The sequence below is a fragment of the Panicum hallii genome, chromosome 5 (assembly GCF_002211085.1).
Source record: "Panicum hallii strain FIL2 chromosome 5, PHallii_v3.1, whole genome shotgun sequence".
Taxonomy (NCBI): domain Eukaryota; kingdom Viridiplantae; phylum Streptophyta; class Magnoliopsida; order Poales; family Poaceae; genus Panicum; species Panicum hallii.
Window position 1 is genome coordinate 14761987 of NC_038046.1, and position 15313 is coordinate 14777299.

The following is a 15313-nucleotide window of genomic DNA, read 5'->3' on the forward strand; positions in this document are numbered from 1 at the left end:
AGTTTCATCACATATTTATTTGGTGTCAATAATATTGGTAATCTTTTAGTTTGATTTAGAACAAAGCTAGTCACAATTAGTCATGTACTTGTTTTGAGACCGAGACTGTAGTAGACAAAGGCCGAGAAATAGGCACGTGTATCATGGTGGGGAATCTTAAAACAGCACTAACGATAACAAGGCCACCGCAGATTAGCATGTGCGCGCGCGCATATGCACATGCTCTCGTAATAATTTCCTGACAGGGACGGGACACCAGGGCCTGTTGTGGTTGTAGTCTATAGATGACACGTGGTTATAATATACGATCACAACTAAACACATGGTCTATAAATTATGGGAGGTGCCCTTCATGTGGGATTCGAGGGAAGTTCAACAATCCAATCTGCTTTTTTTTTTCTTCCATATTCAGCTCTTTTCCTCTCTAGATGTTCGCATTCTTACGCTGGCCCTCTTCCTCCTCCCGTGCTCAGCATGTGTTATTCTTCAAGTCATTGCATCCGCGCGTACTTGATCATCATGCACCTGCCCATATAGCCAACCAAATCCTTCTTTTCTAGGATCACTATACCTCTTTGTCTACTTCCCCTCGTTTGAACATACGGTGCCGGCGCTCTACAAAATTCCAATCGAGTAACTAAACACATGCTTGACGTAAAAGGATGAGGCAGGATTGAACACGGGCCACACTGCATCACGACCGACGAGGACAACGACGACACTGTTAGAGAATGGCGGGGAAGCTAAACGAGCCACTGGTACATAAGCAACAAAAACGCAGTACTACCCCTAATATTTATTTACCAAGCAAAGCAAGTAGCATCCCACCTACCTCAATCAGCTGCCACCGTGGCCGACTACTAATCTTGCATTTGTGTGCCTGCACATGTCACCTCTTAATTTGCTGTTAGAGCATAGTCTGCACAAAGAAACAACTTATGGATCAAATCTAAAATATAGAAAAGTTCAGTTTACACTCTTAAATTATCACAAAAATTTATTTTTCAGCCTTTAACTATAAAACCGGATAACGGAGACCATCCAACTGTTGAACTGGACAAATTTAGCCCCTTGAGTGGTTTCAAAGGCGGTAACAATATTCAAGTTTAAACAAAAAAATTCATAAGTAATTTATTTTAAATAAAAAAATACAAACCGAGTGCTAGTATTTATCTAAAAATATACTTTTCAGGTATACGGATCCAATTTTTTTATGTTCCTAGTATTTGTTTACTTATAGTTATGCTCATTATTTTTAAATAAATAAGATACAAATAGACCAACAACAGATAGCTTACATATTTAGAAAAAATGTGGTACTAGTTTCATATTTTTCTGATTTAAAATAAATTAGTTTTGAATTTTTATATCTAACTAGAATTTTTATTTTAAAAAAATATAAAACCACCTAAAGGACCAAACTTATCCGATTTCAATAGTGGGACATCCCTTATTATCTAGTTTTGTAGTTGGATGTTAAAAATAAAACTTTTGCGATAATTCGATGATGTAAATTGAATTTTTCCTAACAAAATAATATACATTTTTTTTTGTGTCACCAGCCATGCCTACCATGGGTGGACCCAGAACCCGATGATCTTGGGCGCTTGCCCAGGCTCCGATGCACTAGCTGCAAGGTCAAATCAGCCAGCATGTTCGTAACCATGTTTTGCCAAGATAGGAACATATAGCTGTCGCAGTTTGCCTAGGCTCAATTTATTAGTCTCCAGGTTCGCCGCTAATATGCAAGATACTATTTAGCTTGAAATTAGTGAGATTTTTTCTTATATAGCATCCCCTTTACCCCATTCTTGAACCCCACCCTATGGTCATCTTTGGCTTCCCTTAAGCCTCGCAAACTTGATGCCACCTCCTAATAGCTCTAATCTGGTAGTGAGCTGCGCAATTAATGCCCCGAGCGTGCCTAAGCTCCAAAAATATCTAGAGTCGATTCAAATTTTGAAGGTGTAACGACATAGTTTCTTTTTTCACATTTGAGGACCAATTCCATGAATCTTTAAAATGGAGTAAGGTACGAGATCTTCTACTTTTTTCGATAAGGGAATTTTATTAAATTTTAAAAGCATCGTATCAAGCGAATACTTGGCCTTGAAATACACCCTCTACCTATACATAGGGGATGCATATAATTTAAAATTGAAAAAAGAGAAAAGAATCCCAAACAGCCGTAATGAAATCAATCCGTGTAATAGACTGCCACCCCACTAGGGGTGGTAAAAAGATCTTAAATTTTAGGCTAGATAATCTAAACGTCAGACTCTAATCTTATATAATTTTAAGCTAAAAATATATAAGGATCAAATTGGATTGTGAAGAGAATACTAGAGCCATAATCCGTTACCACCCCTAACTGCCACCCATGAAACCTACTACTTGTATAAGTATACTCACAATCTCAAATAATTCAAAACTGATTTCTCTTAGGAACGAAGGCATATGTTCGAGAGAGAGAAAAAAGGTAAAGCATCTGAACAAAACTAAAGCACTGTACATGCTGCAGATCACATGCATATGGGTAGCTGCGATAACCCCATCAGTGTCAATCAGTAATTGAGATATCTCATCAGTGTAACTACAAAGGCAATTAACTGTCACAAGGGCGCCTTGCAAGTGTAGTTCCTTGCTTGATTTGCATCCGCTACATACTTATGCTGTACATGCAGATAATTAAGTGATCAATTAGCCTAACTCCACACAAGTGTAGGCAGCTCAGCTAGGGGAGCCTCCTGAGCATGATCTGCGCGCCGTGCTCCGGCTCCAGCAGGCCATGTGGGAACGGCGCGTGCGTGTAGGCCGGTGAGAGCTCGAACACGAAGCTCTGCAGGATCATGGCGAGCCCCATCTTGGCCTCGAGCAGCGCGAAGTTCTGGCCGATGCAGGTGCGCGGGCCCCAGCCGAAGGGGAAGAACGCCGGCGCGTCCGCGGACGCCCTGGAGATCCCCTCGGCGAACCTCTGCGGCCTGAACTCGCTCGCATCGGGGCCCCACACGTCCTTGTCGTGGTGGACGCACAGCAGCGGCAGCATCAGCATCACGCCCGCCGGGTACCTCACGCCGCCGAGCTCCATGGGCTTGTACGTCTGGCGTTGGAGCGCCGTCAGCGGCGTGTACAGCCGCAGCACCTCGTACAGCACCATGGTCACCTGCAACGCCGTCGCCATTATTAGAACACGGCGCACCTCTCTTCCGCCGACGAGTAAATTAAATGAACCTGCGCGCGCGGCTACTTACGATTCTCAGGCGGTTCATGCCGTCGTAGTCCGGCGTCCTCCGGCCGAAGACGTGGAGCACCTCCTCCCTGGCGCGGTCCTGCCACTCCGGGTGCATGGAGAGCACGATCATCGTCCACGTGAGCAGCACCGACGTGGTCTCCATGCCGGCGAAGTAGAAGAGCTTGCACTCCCCGATCACGTCGTCGGTGGTGATGCCGGCCCTCGCGTTGCCGTCGCCCCTGCAGTGCTCCATGTTTGACTCCAGCAGCAGGCCAAGGAGGTCGTCGCTGGTCGCGCTTCCGGTCCTCAACGCGTTCTCCCTCTTGGCGATGATGCCCTTCAGGAGCGCCTCGATCTCCGAAGCGATCTGCTTCATCCTTCGGTTGGTTCTCGTAGGCAGGTACCTGCACGAGACTGCATTAGCACTCCACCATGCGTACGTAGTTCGAGCAATGCGAATTTCCCATCTTAAACGGGTCATCGCAAAAACAGGAGTAGAAAAGATCAGAAGAACTCACAAGTATCCAGGGATGTGCAGCTTCTGCATGGTCTGAACGACGAGCTTAACCTGCTCCCCCTGAAGCTGGAAGATCCTCCTGCCTTCCAGGTAGCTGCTGCCAAACGCGGCGCGTGAGATGACATCCCCCGTCAGGTTCTGCATCTCAGGCCACACGTCCACCTCGTACGGCTGCCCGTCCGCAGCCAGGCCCTCCCACCTCTTCACCAGGTCCGTGCAGCACGCGGCGAAAGCCGGCAGCATCCGCTGGAAATGGAGGGCAGCAGCTGGTCATGTCAGATCCCTGTGCTCCACGCGGGGATTGATCGAGATGCCATTGCATCATCGCTGGCAAATGTTCAGTGGGTCAGCGGGTGGTGGTGGTCACCTTCAGTTTCTCGACATGGAAGGCGGGGTTGATGATCCTCCGGTGCTTGGCCCATTTCTCGCCCTCGTGTCTGCCCAGGCCGTTGTGCAGCAGCCTCTGGAGCCTGCCGAACTTGATCTTCTCGAAGTGGCCGAACTTGTTGGACAGGACCTCGCGCACCAGCTCGGGCTTGGTGATGGTCACCCTTGGCACCGGCCCGAACCAGGTGATGGACGTTTTACCTGTCATTGTCAAGAACCATTTTCAGTGATGCCTGCTAGTGGTAGTGGGTCGCTTCTCGCTTGTGCCACAATTTTATTTGGTTTTCTTTGGGGAACAGCTGTCGCAGATAAAGGGGTACGATCGGAAACCACCGACAGCGATCGCCGATCAATGGAATAGGCCGGAATGGCAGGGCTTGATGGAACGAACTCTGGTCATCCTCAGAACAAGACGGCCACATTATCATTGGAACTGTTTCTAGTTTGTTGAGTGGTCCATCATCATCTGCCCTGTCCTGGGTGTATGTGTGGTTAGTGTCAGTCACTACTGGATCCTAGTATCCTGAAATATACAATAGAAAGAGGCTCTGCTATGTGCTACTACATGGAAATTTCTTGCTAGCACTATTCATTGAGATATAATTTATATTTCTCTTGGAGAAGTAGGAAAATTGGGTCAATAACTCTGAGAAGATCTGAAAGCTAGAAAATAGCATCGAACTCAAGGTACTACAAATCGACAGCGAAAAGGAAAAGGTACTAGTCAACTTCAACCTCGATTTATTGCAGTATCTGTTCAATTGAAAGATGAAGGTGTTTTCAGAGAAAAATCAATTGAAGATCAAGGATTTCAGTCAAAGGCAAAAAAAAAGTTATTGGAATTGGTCAATATCTGTATCCCCATAGAGCTTCAAACAAGGCCAGTTCCTAAAGTATCAAAAAAAAAGGCCAGTTCCTACATACAGATCTCGTAATGATTGGGACGTGTCCCGGTGCGCAAAGGAAAGAGCAGCCTGGGAGAGCAACATGCCGTACCGTGCTCCTTCATGGTCTGGTGGAACAGCGGCATCGCCCGGGGCACGACGTCGTGGCATCCCAGCGGCATGGGCCGGGACCTGGCCTCCCGGTTGAGCTGCTCCGTCAGCGGCGCGTCCCCCGCGAGGGAGCGGTACGCCGTGCCACGGAGCCCCTGCGACCGCAGCGCCCGCGCCAGGCGCCGCGGCCGCCACCACGCCCACTCCAGCGCACGCACGGCGCACCACGCGGCCACCGCGCACAGCACCACCAGCGTCCACGGGAACGGCGCCTGCGCGTCGCCGCCGCCCCCGCTGCCGACAACGCCGGGAGCCCCCATGGTCGGCCGGCTCGCCGTGGTGGGGGCTGCCGGCTAGAGCTGGCGAGGAACCGGGTTCTTTTGGACGCAGGGGCGAGCCGTGTGCGCTCTGCAGCTGAGGGGGAGCAGAATGTTTCTTTTAGCAAGCTAGGAGCCTAGGCGAGGGCCGATCAAGTTGGAGCACGGGTGGTAGCTGCTCACCATTCCGGGCCTTTTATAAATAGAGTTGGGTTGCAGGTTTGCTTTGTGGTGCGCATCATTTTCGTGCTCGAGTTTTTGTTCTTGGGTTTTATCGACACTTCCGCGATGGTTCTACAGGCGCGGCCCGGGGTGGTCTTCTCCGGGCACGCGTAGCAGCGTGAAGAACTTTGGAAAAAAGGGAGGTCTGCGTTCGGCAAAGAAAAACAACGTTCAACACACAAAAAATGCGGGACGTCTCATGTTCCCATGTCACCTGATTGCGTCACTTGGAAGGGACGATCTTGAATTCGTAATCTTGTGAATATAAATTTTTTCCTCGAAACACAATACAAATACGTTCATATACATATACTCACCTTATGGAATCACGTATGCAGCCATACTCCTACAACCACCTTCGGAGGCTCTCCTACAAGCACCTTCGGAGGCTGAGCCAGCGGATCTTTAAATTGACAAAGTCACCACATACGCTTTGATGTCAACGAGCTTATCGCCTACTACTGAAAAAATATAGCAGGTTAAATTCTGAAGTAACTTTAGAAAAATATGAGCACATGTGTGGGTAGTCATAAGAGCAGCCACAATATTGTAAAAGATGGTCTTAAGCATTGTATGAGTAGTAAATATTGTGGATCTAATACATGATAACAAGCCTCCATCTTTCATGATTTATCATGTTTCGAGTGCGAGGATGTTTTCTCTCTCCCCTAGAATTGACATTCCCTTTGCTTATTTGAAGGGCTTCCTTGATAGGGGAGTCATATAGAATTCGGCTCTTACTAACAAACATTAGCACTAGTCTTCTTCTTCGTCTTATTTTGAAACGAATGGGTAGGAAGTTTTGCTTACTGCATTTAACAGAAGAGACGCTAGGTAGTCCGCAAGTAAACATATAACAAAGAGACAGCGGAGAACATAATGGTACGAATTGCACGCTGTACGGCATGGATTCTGGTTATACTTACTAAACAATAGCCAGGTCGAAAGCGTTTACCCGTACTAATCACTGCTCGGAAACAAATTAAAAGAGCGAACGGCGGAGATCAGACGCGTATGATTCGCTAAACCACTGCAAACGCAAAGCTTGGAAGCCTACACGTGCATGGCCAGGCCGAGTGCATCGGGTACACCTAATCCTATCGTGCACCCGTTGTCTCTTTCACCTGCAGCTTTTGGCCCCCGCATCGATCTGCTCGGGTGCCGATTGGGAGCTTGCTCTTGGACGGGACGGGATCGAGCACCGCGGCATCGATCGGGCCGGGGCCATGTGCCCCGGCCGCCAGTTTTTATTCGCTTGCCGCTTCGCTTTTTCATTCTGTGACCATCAGGTGCAGGTGCGGACGGGGCAAGGGCCGGCCTGCCTTGCCTAAACGCGAGACAGACTGCAAGCTGAATTCAAAACTTGGGCAAGGCACGCGTCGGTACGATTACACACGTGGGCTCTGTTCATCTGGGGGAACGTTGAATTCTTTTCTGAGGTGTTTGCGAGAATGGACTTTTGGATTTTCGAGAGCAACGAAACCGTTGATCAGCAGGTGTCAAACAAGAAACCTTTTTTTTTTAATTCTGTAACGAAGCCAAAGGATGAGAGACTGACCTGGTACATGTAGGTAAAATATACAATTCTTCGTGCTCACGGGCCCATCACATCTGACTGTGCTCTGATGTGCAATGAGCTGACCAAACATTTCATCTGATCGTGACATTCCGAAACGTGAGCGGTAAATAAGTCAAAGGCTTATCTAGTAGTGCTCTGACGTGTAATAAGCAAATATTTCAACCCAAAACGCATGTGCGCGTTTTCTGATTCGTCAATACTGAATTTACATGGTGTGCAGGTCAATGGGCGACTAGTATATATGTGGATTTCCTTGGACGTTTTGTTACCATCAAGGCACATCATCATCCCATGCCTCGCTGGTGTATTGCTGCGATGTTAAAGAAAGGGAGGGAGGCATTATTGTTGACCTTGCTGAAATTGCATACAAATAAAGGGGCAATGTTAACGTGCTGGCAGCTTTCTTACGGTGAGGAGCGCATCGCAGCATTGGCTTCCAAGTCGTTGCGTTTGCGATAATGGACATCTAGAATCACAATGACTCGGCGTTGCTGCCAGCCAATGGTGGTGGTATGTGTAGTCTCATTCCCTGTGCATTCTCCTGCTTTCAGCCATAGGCGCAGGCTCTGTATGCAGTGTCTCTGTCATCAAATTGTGCGCATGCATGTTTTCCTTATTCTTTCAGTGCTTTGCATATATGCCTATATGATACGTAGAGATAAGATTTGCGCATATGCTCACGCCATTGTCCCAAGGATCGCGCACATGGAGACAACACCCTACCTTAACAAAATTGCTGCGAGCACTAAAGAGCATACCAATGCTCGGCCTAATTAAGGCGACACTTTTCTGAACAAGTCCAGAACACGTCACTTCCTTTGTCTATGATAGGGCTTTGTTGAGCAATAGATGATATATATCAAGTATATATTTCAAAACTGTGAGGGGTTGGGCAATGAGAGGGCAAGAGCGTTTAGTCCAATATGAAAGTTAGTTACATTGCGTTTGGATGTAGATATTCAGACTCAGAATTCGGAGTTGGACTTAGTAGCTTCGAATATCGAATGTTTGGATGTTCTGAAATTCGGAATTGGAAATGAACCCTAATACCAAGCGGTATAGACCGTATTCTCACCCCCGCGCCCTTAATACCAAGCCGACCCCATCCGTTTTGCGATGAATTGGCCGTCCTCCTCCTCCTCCCTCCACCGTCTGCACTCACGCCAGCCAACCCCAACCCTCCTCCTCCTCACTGCTACAAAAAGTAATTTTTAAGGAGTGTCTTTTTCTTTAGGGGCGGCTCAAAAAGTAACCCGCTCTTATAAAAAGAGCGGAGTTACTGTAGCATTCGACCCACGCCTAAAAATACATTTTTAGGGGCGGGTGATGGCATGACCCGCCCCTGCAAATGGTCCATCACAAATAAATTCATAACTTTTTCATATGATTCCGGACGAAGTCAAACTTTATATTAAAATTATTATGGTTGACAAGACCTAAAATTTGCAGTTGATAACTTTTTAATTTTAGGTCATTTAGTAGTCCAAAAAATTATTATAAATTCTCTAGTTTTAAAATCTAAAAGTTTTGATTTACCTTTGATGTAGAGTAGCTCCATATCTAAATTGCAGTGGTAAGATTTAAAATTTATAGTTTATAAATTATTTATTTAAGATTGTTTAGAATACTCACGATTGAATTGTTGTACTCTATAATATGTGTGTTGTACTATAGTATCTCATACATACAACTTAAATCATACTTTAAGATTTCCATAATCTTAATCTTTATATACACTTAAATATGCTTGGCATATTTTTTGGTATCTATAGATCACAATAACCATAGTGTAGAAATTTCACTTTTCTTGATTTATTTTGCTATATTTTAAGATTTAAATGAATTTTTAGAATAAAATAAAAAATATTTTTAGAGATGGGTGGTGGCATCACTCGCCCTGAGAAATGGATTTCAAGAGGCGGGTGATGACATCACCAGCTCCTACAAATCGATTTCATAGTTAATATAAAAGAATAGCATACCTCATAGAGTCAAAAATGATTGTGTAGTTGGTGGTAAGGAGGGTACGCGCGAAGCTTGAGATAATCGGTTCGAACCCCGGTTAACGCAAGTGTGTATATTTCGTCAAAAAATTATGAATGTGTAGTAGAGGGGCTTGTGGTGGTGGTGGCTAGTTGGCTGAGATATTTTTTTCTTTTTTATTTTGCTGTTTTCATTTTTTCTGATCATTTTTTTATTTTCTGGAAAATAATTTGTAAGGGTGAGTGATCCCCTCACCCGCCCCTTCAAATACCATTTCTAGGGGCGGGTGCTTTACCCATCTCTGCAAACAGCTATTTTTAGCTGCGAGAAGTAGGGACGGGTACCACACCCGTTCCAAAAATATATTTTTGCCCATCCCTAAAATTCTTTTTTAAGTAGTGCCTCCTCCTCCCTCCACTGCCCGCCCTCACGCCGTCCACCCCACCCCACCCTAACCCCCGCCCTTGCCCTTCTCCTCCTCACTCCACCGCCCGCCCTCACGCCACCACCCGTGCCCTCCATGGCATTCCTCGTGAGGGCGCTCCGCCATGGCCGCCTGGCCGCCTGCACCGCCGTGGCCGAGTCCTGCCGCTGGATCTTCCTGACCGCCGCCCGGGATCACCCGAGGCTGGCGTGACGGTGGCACCATCTGACCCGGAGCTGCCGCTGCGGGAACCCGTGAGAGGCTCCCGAGTGGAGCTCCCGCCCAACCCAGAGGACGCGCTCGAGGTGTCAAGGTCAAGAAATCACCCAAGCCCGTCGCCTCCTCCTCCCTTTCTCTCCGGCCACCCTCCGCGCTACTCGATGATGAGCTCCGGCGGCCATGGTCTGCGTCGTCAGTGAAGGAAAGGGCTGAGGCATGGAGCTCGTATGTGGAGGAGAAGAGAGAAGATGGTCAATTCAGAATTCCACAATATGGACATCCATACAAGAATCAGTATTGGCCACCTAACTTGATTCCAACCAGCATTTTCATGTACATCCAAATAGCAGAATTGGTATTGTAACCCATTTTCCATACTAGTCCGATTTGGTATTAGTGCCCAATTCAATTCTAAGAGCTCAATATCTACATCCAAACGGAGCCTTAGGTTATTTGTGATGGAACCCGGATTCCAGTAGTGTTTTGGAGCCTTAGGTTATTGGTGATGGAACCCGAATTCCAGTAGTGTTCAACTTGATGCTGGTACTCTGATTTATAGCTAATTATTTTATTAATGGTAGGCAATATATCCGTCGATAGTAAGATGCATGTAATGATTTCGTTGGTCTTAAAATATGACAGTCCAATCTCTCAAGATGTGTGTGTGGCGGGAGGGGGGTGGTTGGGTTATGCACGCATACATTTATAAGAGTAAGAGTAAGTGTACGTGCATGTATATAAATGTGCATCCTATTTCACAAACAAGATAGTATGGAATCAATACACGTAGCAAACGAAAGCAAGAGATCTTTCCCGTGTCATGGGATTCATGCTCTCCGTCTCAGCAAGACTCCTGGTCTTCTCAAGGAGAGAGACGTTCAAGGGCTCATCTTGACGTGTTATCTATGTCTATATATATATATATGTAATTATAGATTATATATATATATGTAATTACAGATTGTATCGAGGGCCATGTACAATTGTGGATCATGCCTTCTGGTTGATGAACTAGAACAAGATTGATCCAAGATAATATGGTCCTTTAATAAGGATGGTATCCTTTTTATTATACAGTATGGATGTATGACACGCTCACATATAATTGACTGTAATTGACCGTATGTACGTATGCACATACAACCTACTTTATGGACGTCTATGAGAGTATGCCTGATCGTGGATCGTCCAACCCAACGAACCCGACCCGATCAATACATGGGCTGAGCTTGGGTTGAAATTTAGGACCCGCCACAAAAGTTGGACCGAGTACGAACCGATTTTTTAGTCAAAACCTAATCCAACCTGCAAATTACACACACAAAAAAAATCAGATTTTACCCCAACCAACCCGACCATGTGTCGGGTTGGCCAAAAAAATTAGCCCGATGATCAGATAGATGACCAAGTCTATATGAGAGATTCTACCAGTAGATTATGCATGAGACGAAAACCTTATTGTAAAAGCTCTACTAAATGTCATCTGCTTGCTATAACTTGTCATGTTGGCCTGACGTGGGCTCATGATGTGTGGGCCTTTGCTTGCATCCAAGTGCCTGTGGGCCTTTGCTTGCATCCAAGTACCTAAGGTGCATCCAGTTTTTTTTTTGAGTTTTCACCCATATTCTAAACCAATAGAAAGAGCCAGGCATGCAGTTCATCTTCAAAATTGGCAGCCCATATCTTGGTGAAAATATCCTCCTACGTGGGCTTAATCAGGATGACATTTACTCAAAGTATTTCCTTTTGTTCACAGATCTTATTTTCTCATGATGAGCCTAATTTGGCTTGAGCCTAAAAATATGTAACCAAATAGTTAGGACCTCCCCAGCTAATTGTTGACCCCATCCACGCACAAATCTACAAACAATCGCAACCGTCCGGAAAACGAATGAAAGCATAAAAATTAGGGTGATATTTTTTTGAGGAAATGTTGACTCTATTCGATCAAGCATTGTACCAGCATGATGTAATCCAAACCTGAAAAGAGGTAACATAATGCTAAATTTGAAGAAATAGTCACCATGCCGTCGTGGATCAGGGCTACCAATTTAGTGCTCTTGAACCATGACATATTCTAAACCATTTTTATTGAGTTGACAACTCGTGAGCATTGTGCATCGTGAGTTTTGCACAATAGATTACGATCGAAACGACACAACATAGATTAATTATTTATTTCTTTGAGCTAACCATACCTGAATCTAATGGTCTAATATATTACACGCATAAGTCACCAGGAACATAGTACGGTGCCACGTTTCTCGTTCCGAGAACGTGGATACATTTTCATCCCAATAGTGTTAAAATCACTTTTAAACAACGTACCACATTCCACGTTCTTCGATCCATCGATCCGGAAACTTCTATGACTGTGATTACACATACAGTGATCATCAAGTTACACATGAAACACGAGAAGCCACTGCAAAGATATTTATTTCCAATATCCATAGATAAAGTTTTATCACATCGACATGTTACATTACAAGTAACTGTAAAACAAGTTTTCCACTGGCGTATTAGATCGCCCTAAGCTTGATCTGTGCACCATGCATCGGGTGCAGCGTCATCACCGTGTGTGGCGCATGAGTATACGATGGCGCGAGCTCAAGCTCAAACCGCTGAAGGATCATGCACATCGCCATCCTGGCCTCAAGGAGTGCGAAGTTTTGGCCGATGCATATGCGAGGTCCCCAACCAAACGGGAGGAACGCGCCCGAGTCCTTGGACGCCTTGGAGATCCCCTCGGCGAACCTCTCCGGCTTGAAATCGTTGACGTCACTCCCCCAGGTGTCAGGATCATGGTGGATATACAGAATAGGGATCTCGATGAACGCACCGGCTGGATACGTGACATCTCCAATCTTCATCTCCTTGTAGGTTCTCCGGCTGAACACGATGGCCGGCGGGTATAGTCGGAGAACCTCGTAAAGGATCATATTCACCTACAAACATTCAAAGATACAGAGAGCAAAACAATTCATGTCTTTGCATTGTTTTCACTGAAGCATTGTGAATACAGTGAATTGAGTACTAACTTGTTTCTCCTCGCAAAAAAAAAAGGTAACTAGCTTGTTTCAAGAACTCACCGTTTTGAGGCGGCTTAATCCCTCGTATTCTGGTTTAGTTTTCCCAAATAAGCCAATCACCTCCTCCCTTGCACGGTCTTGCCACTCTCGGTGCATGCTTAGCAAGACCATTGCCCATGTCATTAGCACTGATGTCGTCTCCATCCCTGCAAAGTAGAACACCTTGCACTCCTCGATGACATCTTCGATTGTCATTCCCAGGCTGGACTGGCCATTCTCGTCCGTGTCTCTCATGTTTGACTCCAGCAATAAGCCCAGTAAGTCATCTTTGGTGGGTTCACCTTCTTTCATGGCTTGAATTCTTTTCCCAACCAATCCTCGTAAAATTGAGTTGACCTCCTTGTTGATTTGGCGCATTCTTCTGTTGTTTTTCGTTGGTAAGTGCCTGCAGCAAATACCCAAATGACCAGAACATTAACAGCCGTATGTGCAACTGAAGAAGAACAGAACTAGAGCACTCACAACAGAGTAACTCACATGTAACCTGGAATGACAATGTTCTGAATGGCGCCTACAAAGCGCTCGGCTTGCTCGGACTGGAGCTGGAAAAGCCTTCTCCCTTCAAGGTAGCTGCTGCCGAATGCGGTGCGGGAAATGACATCTCCGGTGAGGGCCTGGAGCTCTGGCCAGACGTCCAGCTCGCACGAACCGTCAGAGCCCAGGGACTGCGCCCATTTGCTGACAAGCTCTTCACAGCACGCAGAGAAAGCTGGCAGCATGAGCTGCAAGGTCATGCCCATCGATGATCAATCACAAACTCGATCTTTGAACAAGTAATTGCGAAATTGAAACTTGATATACCTTGAGCTTCTCGAGATGGAATGCAGGGTTGAGGATCCTCCTGTGCTTGACCCATTTCTCGCCCTCGTGGCTCGTGAGTCCGTCGGAGAGCAGCTTCGTCAAGGCCGGGAGCTGGGGCTTCTCGAAGTGGCCGAACTTGTTGGAGAGCAAGTCCTTGACCAGCGCGGGATCGGTGATGGTCACGTTGGGAATCGGCCCGAACCAGGAGAAGCACGTCTTGCCGTGCTCCCGGACGTGGTTGCAGAGGAACGGCGTGACGCGGGGGACGATGTCGTGGCACCCCAGCGGCAGCGGCCTGGCCCAGGCCTCCTTGTTGAGCCGGTTGAACTCCTTGAGGTCGCCGGTGAGGAAACGGTACGACGTGCCGTGGAGGCCCTGCGCGCGCAGAGCTCGCTCCAGCCGCCGCGGCTGCCACCACAGCTTGTTCAGCAGCCGGCCGCCCTGCCACAGCAGCACAAGGCCAGGGACACCATAGACCAGGAAGCTGCGAGGTACTGAGGCTACAGCTGCAAACAACGCTCCAAAAACCATTGCTGCTGCTGATGCAAATAAAGTGGACTTTGACTGGATAAGGATCTGCTGCATAATAAGGCACATGGAGTCAGGTTATATAGAGATGTCACTTGGTTTGATGATTGCTGTCGTTGTGCTCATTTGTTTAAGGTTTCTTGGAGTGCAAGACTTGCTCTGCATTTTGGTCAAACTAACGAGCGGCGGGCCACACAGTGGCTGTTACGAACTTGGTGGAGAAGAAATTCTGACAGGTAGTGACACGACACAATGTGACGCTTTTATCGTTGTTGCTTTAGATTTGTTTAATTAATTGGTTGATGCAATAATGAGCTCAGGTTTGAATTTAGTCACGTCATAAGTCATGTGAGAGTTCACAAATCGCAATTAGAGCTTAAGCATCACTATGAATTGATAAATAGAGCTTAAGCTTAAGCTCAAGGTGCCCTAAAAGCAGAGCATAAGCTTCACTATAAACCTATAAACAGAGCACGGATCCGGCCTTCGTGATGCTAACTAGGTGGATAAAGGTCGGCTGCACCAAGCTGGTAATGATCTGATAACCAGACCAAAACCACACCAAACTATATATTAAAGGAAATCAACTTCAAACCAATCCACCACACCCATCACTCTCCCAAAACCAAACCAATACAATCATATAATAGACCCCAAACAAAACCACACCACATGGCTTAAACCGGTTCCAAGCCATTTAAACTTATTTCTATATCATATATGGTTCGATTTTGATGTGTGACCCATATATAAATTTAGCTACATCAATCTGCACAAAGTAGCTAACTATTATTTAGAGACATCTCCAAAGAATTTCAATCAAATTCGCTAAAATTTTAAGGTGTAAACACGAGATTTTAGTTTTAGGGTACGACTCTTGATATGGAGCCACATATAAATGTAGCCACACAAGTCTATACAAAGTTGCTGGCTATCATTCTATAATGTTTTCATCAACTTTCAGTCAATCTGCTAAAATTTTACTGTGTGAACTCCGATGTGGGACCCACATGTACA

At 46.1% G+C, this 15313-nt stretch overlaps 2 protein-coding genes across 2 annotated transcripts; both read right to left on the reverse strand.

The window, feature by feature from the left end:
- Window positions 1-2466: 2466 nt before the first annotated feature.
- LOC112894313 (cytochrome P450 72A15-like) lies at window positions 2467-5628 on the reverse strand. Its single transcript, XM_025961977.1, has 5 exons — window positions 5133-5628; window positions 4117-4337; window positions 3751-3995; window positions 3252-3636; window positions 2467-3163 (listed from the first exon to the last, which is right to left on the reverse strand). The coding sequence occupies exons 1-5, from the start codon at window positions 5449-5451 to the stop codon at window positions 2735-2737; spliced, it is 1599 nt and encodes a 532-aa protein (XP_025817762.1). The 5' UTR covers window positions 5452-5628; the 3' UTR covers window positions 2467-2734.
- A 6655-nt stretch (window positions 5629-12283) lies between these two features.
- Window positions 12284-14299, reverse strand: LOC112895537 (cytochrome P450 72A15-like). The gene is made up of 4 exons (XM_025963502.1): window positions 13769-14299; window positions 13445-13689; window positions 12968-13352; window positions 12284-12823 (listed from the first exon to the last, which is right to left on the reverse strand). Exons 1-4 carry the CDS (start codon window positions 14297-14299, stop codon window positions 12398-12400), a joined length of 1587 nt encoding a protein of 528 aa, XP_025819287.1. The 3' UTR covers window positions 12284-12397.
- Between the last annotated feature and the right edge of the window lie 1014 nt (window positions 14300-15313).

Coding starts and splice junctions, on each gene's coding strand:
- LOC112894313 (XM_025961977.1), bottom strand. CDS start 5,451: ATGGGGGCTCCCGGCGTTGTCGGCAGCGGGGGCGGCGGCGACGCGCAG. Junction 3,996..4,116: donor TCCATGTCGAGAAACTGAAG/GTGACCACCACC, acceptor CTCCATTTCCAG/CGGATGCTGCCGGCTTTCGC. Junction 3,164..3,251: donor GCATGAACCGCCTGAGAATC/GTAAGTAGCCGC, acceptor ACGGCGTTGCAG/GTGACCATGGTGCTGTACGA.
- LOC112895537 (XM_025963502.1), bottom strand. CDS start 14,299: ATGGTTTTTGGAGCGTTGTTTGCAGCTGTAGCCTCAGTACCTCGCAGC. Junction 13,690..13,768: donor TCCATCTCGAGAAGCTCAAG/GTATATCAAGTT, acceptor ATGACCTTGCAG/CTCATGCTGCCAGCTTTCTC. Junction 13,353..13,444: donor ATTGTCATTCCAGGTTACAT/GTGAGTTACTCT, acceptor TATTTGCTGCAG/GCACTTACCAACGAAAAACA.